General features: G+C 44.6%; 1 protein-coding gene and 2 long non-coding RNA genes across 6 annotated transcripts in view; 1 reads left to right on the forward strand and 2 right to left on the reverse strand.

Annotated features, from left to right (window-relative positions):
• The window catches only part of LOC309509733, a 310,786-nt gene that overhangs the window by 121,333 nt on the left and 180,143 nt on the right, over window positions 1-9,310 (reverse strand). The window lies entirely within an intron of this gene.
• LOC309509735 overlaps window positions 1-9,310 on the reverse strand; it is a 183,645-nt gene that overhangs the window by 116,287 nt on the left and 58,048 nt on the right. The window lies entirely within an intron of this gene.
• col15a1a (collagen, type XV, alpha 1a) overlaps window positions 1-9,310 on the forward strand; it is a 105,600-nt gene that overhangs the window by 59,128 nt on the left and 37,162 nt on the right. For all 4 annotated transcript variants that reach the window (XM_082184537.1, XM_082184539.1, XM_082184538.1 and 1 more), the window contains exons 12-23: window positions 33-95; window positions 335-457; window positions 4,749-4,802; window positions 5,105-5,140; window positions 5,240-5,347; window positions 5,720-5,785; window positions 5,869-5,904; window positions 6,132-6,173; window positions 6,673-6,735; window positions 7,010-7,045; window positions 7,130-7,213; window positions 7,308-7,373. In XM_082184537.1, coding sequence (XP_082040663.1) covers window positions 33-95; window positions 335-457; window positions 4,749-4,802; window positions 5,105-5,140; window positions 5,240-5,347; window positions 5,720-5,785; window positions 5,869-5,904; window positions 6,132-6,173; window positions 6,673-6,735; window positions 7,010-7,045; window positions 7,130-7,213; window positions 7,308-7,373 — 777 coding nt within the window. The remainder of the gene's footprint in view (window positions 1-32; window positions 96-334; window positions 458-4,748; window positions 4,803-5,104; window positions 5,141-5,239; window positions 5,348-5,719; window positions 5,786-5,868; window positions 5,905-6,131; window positions 6,174-6,672; window positions 6,736-7,009; window positions 7,046-7,129; window positions 7,214-7,307; window positions 7,374-9,310) is intronic.

Here is a 9,310-nt window from a genome sequence, read left to right on the forward strand (position 1 = left end):
GCATAAGCTCACTGAGGCTTTCTCTCGTGCAGGACGGCACTGACGGCTCGGGCTCCAGTTACGTGGACTTGGACAGTGACACAGAGGTGATACGGGTGAGTTATAGTCCTGTTATAATGAAGTTGTCTTTGCCGATGTGACCTCTTGATTCTTGGGTAGGAGATGGATTCCATGCGGGAATGAACGGCTATAAGTCAACGCTTAAAATGACGACATAAAATGATTTAACTCTGAACAGAATGAAACATGAGGTAGTCATTATATAAATGTGTTAGATATGAATTGCAAGACAGCAAATTAGATTAATATCCTTGCTTTGCTGTATTCCCACCAGGGTCCTCCAGGGCCTCCGGGTCCTCCTGGTCCTCCTGGTCCTTCTGTCGGAGCTCGTCCAGGGCCAGTCGGGCCCCCCGGGGCTCCTGGGAAAGATGGGGAGATGGGTAAACCGGGACTACCGGTGAGTAAAGGATCTTGAACTGCACTGCATCACAGAAATAACAACCAATGGGATTTAAACAAACCAAAGTTCACTATAACATGAATGTTCTGTTATTATTTACTCGTCCACATGCCTCACGAATAAACAGTTTGATTTTATTTTTCCTATGCAAAAATGAAGGCAGACACTGTCTAAAAATGACACAAAAAATCCACCTAAAAGTAGTCTGTATACATTATTTTTGTATGTTAAGACTTCTGAAGCCATAAAATAAATAAGAATTTGAGTCTTAAAGGGTATCTTATGAATAAACACTACTTTCATGCAGTGTTGTTTTTGGCAGCCCTTTTAGTTTTAGTCTTAGTCTTAGTCTTTTGGACGAAAATGCTTTTTAGTTTTAGTCACATTTTAGTCACTTATAAACTTGATAGTTTTAGTCAAGTTTTAGTCGACGAAAACGCAAAAAGGTTTTAGTCAAGTTTTAGTCAATTTAAAAAAATAAATAAAAATAAAAGTAGTCTTTAACAAATTAATTTAGGTTAAAAAGTATTTGACAGGTTGTACTGTAGCAAGTGTTGCAATTCATAAAACAACAGTTAACCTTAAAACCTTTGCATAATAAAATAGACTTTCTCATTGATGGAGATGCAGTGCTGCCAAGCTGTACTTCATTGTCGAATTGGGCAGAAACCTTTTATCCCCATATTTCAAGTTATATTTTTTTCCAGGAATTGATGCTCTTCTAAAATTTCAGCACATTGGCTATTTTCACCAGTAATCACAGTAATAAAGGAACGGTTTACAGTTTAAACAGCAAAAAACTTTGAGCTACTACAACATTACACACAGATAAAGTGGTAACAGTGGAATCACTGTTTTACTCAAAAAAAGCCAGGAATAAAAACATTCTTACTTTGGCAATTGTGGCTTTTTTATATAATTAGTTAAATAATAATTTATGTTATAATCTAAGTTATATAATAATTATATATTACTTTGTACCAGTTAGCCCACTAAACTAATGCTCGGACACACTCGGTCTCTCTCGCATACACTCGGTCTCTCTCGCGCGCAGACACACTCGGTCTCTCGCGCGCACTTTCGGTCTCTCTCGCGCACTGTCGCTCGCTCGCGCAGTTCGTTTCGCTTTTGTCCAGTCCGGCGCCTCATATCGAAGATGTGTGGCGACTCGTGACTAGCCGCAGCCGCAGGTGTGTTGTTGTTGTGTGGAATCTGGTGCGCGGCATAGGCAGCCGGGTGGTGGGCGTACCCAAAACAAGGATAGGAAGCTGCAGCATTGCTGAAACTTTTTTTTTTTTTGCTCAAAACAGAGAGATTTCACGCAAATTAGGCAGAAATGACATGCATTGTGAACGTCAGACTTATAATCATTTTCGTTCCGTTTCGTCTCGTCAACGAAAACTCGAAAACGTCTCGTCATGTTTTAGTCACCTTAGAGCCATTTTTAGCTAGTCATCGTCGCGTTATCGTCATAAAAAAAAGGTGCGTCAACGAAATCATTTCGTTATCGTCATCGTTGACGAAAACAACATTGCTTTCATGAAAAAAATATAAAAAAATATTTGTATTCATCAAGGATGCATTAAATTGATCAAAAGTAACAGCAAAGACTTTTATAATGTTACAAAAGATTCTATTTTAAATAAATGTCGTTCTCTCAGCATGTGTTAAAAGTCTTGATTCACTAGATGAAGCTCCATCTTTTATTTCAAGGCCAACACGTGTGCCCTGTGTTACAGGTGATTGAGGACTGGGTTAGTGGGTCTGGATCTGAGTTTGGGTCTGGATCTGACTTTGGGTCTGGATCTGAGTTTGGGTTTGGATCTAAGTTTGGGTCTGGATCTGAGTTTGGGTCTGGATCTGACTTTGGGTCTGGATCTGAGTTTGGGTCTGAATTTATGCCGGTCTCAGCTGAGGTAGAGCTCTTGGTCTCAGATGGTAAACTCAAACCATGGGCCAGAAAGGCAGTTATTTCCTCCCATCATGTTCCATACACACATAAATCTCAACACACACCCAAACGCTTTTGCTTTCATCACACTCACCCTTCTGAACAGAGAATCACCGCACAATGAAGTGTTCATGTGAGGAAGTGTCATGTGAAAATGCGTTTGTCATGATGCAGAAAACTAGTTCTGACTGTATGAGGGGCTTTTATCCAACTTTTACATGCTATAGTTTTTAGCAAAGCGCTAGACTTCATTATCCAGATCAGGAAAAAGTAGTTTCCTTTCGAGGGAACTCGCGCTGCGCCAATGAGGACACTCTGGGGAATCCCTTCAGCGTCAGCGCTCCCAAAGCACTTGTGCAACTTAGTCCAAATTTTAATTGGTGCAACGTCATCCCATGACATGTGTTCAAGATGCTGACGATCCCTCTTATTGTGCGCCAAAGCAAGTCTGAGGACTGGTTTGTCACGATAGATCTAAAGGAGGGTTCCGAGAGGAATTCTAGATAGAGTTCGCCAGGGCGGGGATCAACTCCTATTGGTAGACCCATGTTGGCCGGAACTAGTTTGGTTTTCAGACCTATTAGCCCTCCTGGACGATTCCCCCCGTGGGAGATTCCAGTCAGGAGGGACCTCCTAACACAGGCCGGGGAGCGATATTAAAACCCTGGTTTACCCCGGAGATCCCCCGGCCCCTGAGAGGGATCAGTTCCTGAACGCCGGTCTCTCTACTGAGGTAGTGGAGACTATCTTAAACTCTAGAGCTCCATCCACAAGGAAACTTTATTCTTTGAAGTGGAGAGTATTCACTTCATAGTGTAGAGAGCACCAATTGGATCCAGTGCAGGAGTTTCTGCAGGGTCGTTATTCTGCCAGCCTCTCCACCTCTACACTTGAGGTGAATGTGATGGCGGTGACTGACTTCCATGTCCCCCTGGATGGCAGTTTGCTGGGAAGGCATCATCTTATTACACATTTCCTCCATGGTACTCTGATGATGAGGCCTCCGGCTCAGGTTAGGAGACCTGCATGGGATCTAACCATGGTGTTTGAAGGGTTAACCTTCTAGCCTTTGGACACAGCATCAGACAAGTGTCTAGCCTTAAAAATGAAATTTTTGCTGGCAATGTCGTCTCTGAAGAGAGTAGGAGAACTCCAGGTCTTGTCGGTTGCTCCAGGAGGAGTGAAGGCTATTCTTTACCCAAGACCGGGTTATGTACCTTAGGTACCCACTAATGTGGCCCAGCCGGTGGTCCTTCAGGCCTTCCATCCTCCTCAAGTGTCGGCGGAGCGAGAGGTGCAAGATGAATGGGATGCGTCAGGATGGTCCTCGCCACACACCTTTGTTAGATTGTATGGCCTGGACCTTCTGGCCACCCCGGGGTCACAAGCACTCATGTCCTGAGCTGTGCCTTATTTCTTCACGCTAGGACAGACTTTTTCGTCAGTATGGCGAGGTAAGGCATATCGTTCCCCAGAGTGTTGTCAGTGATGCAGCGTGAGTTCCCTTGAAAGGGAACGTCTCAGGTTACCCATGTAACCATGCTTCCCTGAGAAGGGAACGAGACGCCACGTCCCTTTGCCATGCTTCCGGAATCCTTTCTCAGGGAACCATAGTTACACGGGTAACCTAAGGAGTTTTTGGATGGATGGTTGCCAGGGTGTTACTATGCTATATATAATGGAAATATAATTTGGAGAAGATTACATTGTTTTGATTGAATTCAGAGCATTTAGATCATGAAATTACAATGCTCTTGAACACAGATACTGTTGATTTACAGATCACTAAATGAAAGGCCTTCAGATGCTTTGGCATTGCCATTCCAGGGTTATTATAGTTCTGTGAAACATGACATTACACAGTTATCCAGATTGATGTAATTGTTCCCAAATGTTTTGTCTTGGGTGAAAATCAGATAGCGTATTAATCCAATAAAGTTTTCAGATGAACACTGGCCCGTAAAGCTGTGAATCTGCAGGAGCGTGATGGACTAATATTCATTTCTTCTGCCTATGAACTGATCTTGATCTGCTCAGCTCGAATCGTGGAACATGAACGCTTCCGTTACGATGGGGGAAACTGCCTTTTGAAACGCGGCCTAACCTTACACTTCAACTAACTCCCGTCTCCGGCTTAAAGCCACAGCTTGTGTTAACCCTGCGATGGCATATCATCATGACTGTGTTTCAGCCTGAGTGAAGAAAGGACAGTGGGATTTGAGAAGTGTGAGAACACTCTTCAGATTACTGTTAGATCTGTTCTTAGTGTGTGTGTGTGTGTGTGTGTGTGTGTGTGTGTGTTTGGGGTCCTGATGTGCTGATTTCTGTTTGCTTTAGGGAGCTAATGGACGAGACGGTGAACCTGGGAAAGACGGAGAAAAAGGGCAAACGGTAAGATGTTTTTTATACTGTAGTAAATATGGCAAGGTTATAACCTACGTTTTTTTGCATTTGTCTTAACCACTGTTTGTTGATTTCAGTCTTGATTTAATTCTGTATTTTCTGTAATTCTCTTTGGGTATCTTTGAAAATTTAGTTTTGTGATTATTATGCATAAACATTTGAGTGGTCCGATTATGACCTTCCACTGATCATTTCTGTTTAAACTAAAAATGTCGTCATGTGCCGTTGCACACTGTGGAGGAAGCTGTTCTCTAGACGAGGTTGTGAACAAGGCTTGTGTTTCTTGGCAGGGTGAAGCAGGTTTACCTGGAATCATCGGACCGAAGGTAATTTCCTTTAGGTGATCGTGATCAGATCCGCAGTGTTGGGGAAGATGTTTGGCCCAGTGAGTGTGATGTCAGAGCTGTTGTGTGTGTGTCCCTCAGGGAGATCCAGGGGTCCCGGGACAGCGAGGGCCTGAGGGAGCTGAGGGCCCCCCCGGACCCCCCGGCCCCCCCGGACCAGCGGGAAAACCCTTCAGCTTCGACATGATGGTGTGTTTCTCTGACCTTCAGCCCTTCTGAGTCTGTACATTTAGCTGCTTAAAATCAAGGGAAGGATTAAGAATATGCATGCATGTATTTGTTTATTTGATTTCTTGTTTATTTATTTTACTCATTTATTTATTAAGTTATTACTTATTTATTTATTCTTTGTTTACATGTGAGTGCTGGATGTTTTGTTAAAGAAGTGGGTAACATCTGTAACTTTGTATTTGTTCACATGTTCATTGTGTCACTGTTGCAGTGTTTTTTGGTCATATTGGTTCATATTTTGGTCGTAAAACAGTGTTTTTTGGTCATATTGGTTCATATTTTGGTCATAAAACAGTGTTTTTTGTTCATACATCTGCTGGTTTTATGCAGGATCTGGAGGGCTCAGGCCTGGATGGAAACGGTGGCTTCAGACCTGTGCTGCCCAGAGGACCACCCGTACGTACATTTACACTCGCAGAGTGTTTTCTCTGTGTTTGAGCCGAACAACAGCTCATTCTCATGCCTGTTCTCTCCCTCAGGGTCTTCCCGGGATCCCCGGACCGCCCGGACCACAGGTAGAGTTACTGATGCAGATCTGCACTAAAACTAATCATGATCGGTCAATACTCTTACAAACTGTGTTATGGCATCTGCCATGTGATTTTACCCATCATTCCCAGGGTTCTTATACATTTTGGGAATGCATATCTGTCTTATAACCCTTCATTAGAGTCAGATGTGCAAAACCTTGGATTTGTTCCTCCAACTCTGATTATAAATGAACACAACTCTACACTTTTAGGGGAAGGACGGAGCCGACGGCCCTCCGGGTGTTTCAGTGAAGGTCTGTTCTCCTCACACACAAAAACATCATCACGTTCATACACACACTTCCACAACTGTTTCCATTCCCGCTTTCCAAAGGGAGCCCGCTGTTCCCAGCCATGTGTTCCCCATTATCCTCCAGTGTTCTTCAACACATGTGTGAGGGTCAGTGGAATCAAGGCCTCGCCGGCTTTGAACCCCTTCTTCTGAGTGTACCTCAGAGTAGAACACACTTTATAATGGCTTTATATTACATCACACAGCAGCTGCAGACGTTGGACTCAGGAACTGATCAGTGAAATAAGATTCCTCTGCTCCAATGATACGCCATTAATTTAGCATCACAAATTCATAGAAGTTCTGCACAGGAGAACTACGTCATATATTCTTTTTTATATATTATATAAATATTATAAGACTTCTGATACGTGTTAGTAACACACAGACATTCATTTAACATGTGATTTAACATTTAAAGCTTGTAATGTTGCGTGATCATGTCTCCTCCACTCCACTAGGGGGAGCCGGGTGCCGGAGGAGCCGATGGACAGCCCGGGTCGCCAGGACACCCTGGGCTACAAGTATATTTACAAAACAAAACACACTATAGAAATTTGTGCAATCTATTCATTCTTTTCCCATAAAAATATTTATATTTATATTTACATTTACATTTAGTCATTTAGCAGACGCTTTTGTCCAAAGCGACTTACAAATTGGGACTAAATTAAGCAAGTCATCGTGAAGAGGCAAAAAACAACGCAATTATATTTATAAAAAAACAACAAAAAAAAACATCTAGAAATGTTTTAAATGTTAAAATTTGATTCTAATTACCTATTTTTCTTTTTCCAGGGGGAAAGGGGAGCGAAAGGTGATCCGGGTCAGAAGGTTTGTAGCTAATTCTCCTCTGTGCCGTATCTCTCAGAGCCTCGGCGTCTGCTCTGATGCTAACGGTGGAGGTGTGTGTTTCAGGGAGAGAGCGGCCGTGACGGAGTGAGCTTCCCTGGTCCTCCAGGACCTCCAGGACCCCCGGGACCCGCCATCAGCCTGCAGGAGGCGAGCACTTTAATGCCTGCGCTTATCTAAAGCTCACACTGGACTCATCTGACAGGGCCGGGTGTTAATACACTGAACTCTTTCTCACCCTCAGCTAATGCTCAACGACACTGAAGGAGTCTTCAACCTCTCAGGGCTTCTGGAAGCACAAGGTCCATTGGTAAGAAGCTCTTCACATCTCCCTCGTCTCACGTCCACAGCGTCCGTGAAGCTCCAGGACCCTCAAAACACAACCTCTTCTTGTTTAATCATATTTATACGGTGACCCTGAAGTGCAAATGAAAATCACAAATCAGAAAAGACAACAAATCAAGTAATTCAGAAAATCAATTGAATCAAAAAAGACAGTGAATCAAAAAACAATAGTTAATCAGAAACCGCACACATAATATGAGTACATCTATCAGTGACTACATTCAGTGCATGCCGCTTAGAAATGTTGTCTGACTTCTTTGACCATCCCTGAATATCATTTTGCAGTATTATTAATATTATTAAAGGGATACTTCAGGATTTAGCATTAAGCTTTGTATTAGTAGAAAACCTGTAGTATTTTAGAATTACCGTGCTTTCCTCCCTCATATCCTCCTGAGATGAGAGCTTTATGTATTTTTTTTCTGGAAAAAATCCTCCGATGACGCAAAAATCGTCATTTGTGAGGATGTTTTGGCCAGAGGCGAGAGACTACAGCCAGTAGGAGGAGCTGTCCCACATGTGTTCAACCCGCCCATAGAGGGATCTCACTCACAGAATGTACACATAGTATCAGCCATCTTTCTTTGGAAGCTAAGCTAACAGGCTCTTGTTCTGTGGAGAAAGCTGAGTAGTAGGAGAAAGCTGAGTAGTAGGGGTTACCATCCTCTTTTTCCCGGACATGTCCGGCCGTTGAGATCGTCCAGAATGTCCGGGATTCAGCTTTTGCTTTCTGCAGTCGCCATTTATTGTTTACATGCACACCTTTTGTTTCAGTCTAACTGAATTCATTCCGATTGGTGAATCTGAATGTAGTGTTTACATGAACGCTAAACAAGTGATCGGTTGATGTGCGTTATAGCAGTGCTAAGAAAATTCCCGCTCCTCCGTGAGAGATACGAGACCGGTGCGTCTCAGTAATCACGGCACCAGCCTCGCGCCGTTCTCCTGCACCCCTCAGCCTCGTCCTGCTCGCCGTTCTCCCGCGCCACTCAGCCTCGTCCTGCTCGCCGTTCTCCCGCGCCCCTCAGCCTCGTCCTGCTCGCCGTTCTCCCGCGCCCCTCAGCCTCGTCCTGCTCGCCGTTCTCCCGCGCCCCTCAGCCTCGTCCTGCTCGCCGTTCTCCCGCGCCCCTCAGCCTTGTCCTGCTCGCCGTGCTCCCGCGCCCCTCAGTCTCGTCCTGCTCGCCGTTCTCCCGCGCCACTCAGCCTCGTCCTGCTCGCCGTTCTCCCGCGCCCCTCAGCCTCGTCCTGCTCGCCGTTCTCCCGCGCCCCTCAGCCTCGTCCTGCTCGCCGTTCTCCCGCGCCCCTCAGCCTTGTCCTGCTCGCCGTGCTCCCGCGACCCTCAGTCTCGTCCTGCTCGCCGTTCTCCCGCGCCCCTCAGCCTCGTCCTGCTCGCCGTTCTCCCGCGACCCTCAGCCTCGTCCTGCTCGCCGTTCTCCCGCGCCCCTCAGCCTCCTAAGCCGAATCCCGGACATTTTGGGCGATCTCGAAATCCCGGGCAAACTCGTCACGGAGTCTCACTAGTAGCCTAGCCTTGTTGTTTTCAACTGCGCTCTCTAACCGGTAGGCGTGGCTTGGGAGTGGCCTCCTAGGCCAGTGAAGCAAGTGCATTCTGGGAGTTGTTGTCTTTCATCCACATGAGACAAAAATACATTTTCTGGCTTCTCTCAGTCTAGAAATCTCCAAATTCAAAAATAATTTCACATTTCTTCTACATAAATGACCCATCTTCTACATAAATGACCCAATGACACATTCATCTTTCCAGAGGTGAAGTATCCCTTTAAAGAAGCAATTATTATGAAGATTCACTTTTAAACAAAAAATTAAATCCATTATAAAATCCAGAAGAGACATGTAACAAAAGTAAAGTAATCTTCCCTCTTTGTGTGGTGGAACGAAAGA

Source organism: Leuciscus leuciscus (assembly GCF_965113295.1).
Source record: "Leuciscus leuciscus genome assembly, chromosome: 11".
NCBI classification, from domain to species: Eukaryota; Metazoa; Chordata; class Actinopteri; order Cypriniformes; family Leuciscidae; genus Leuciscus; species Leuciscus leuciscus.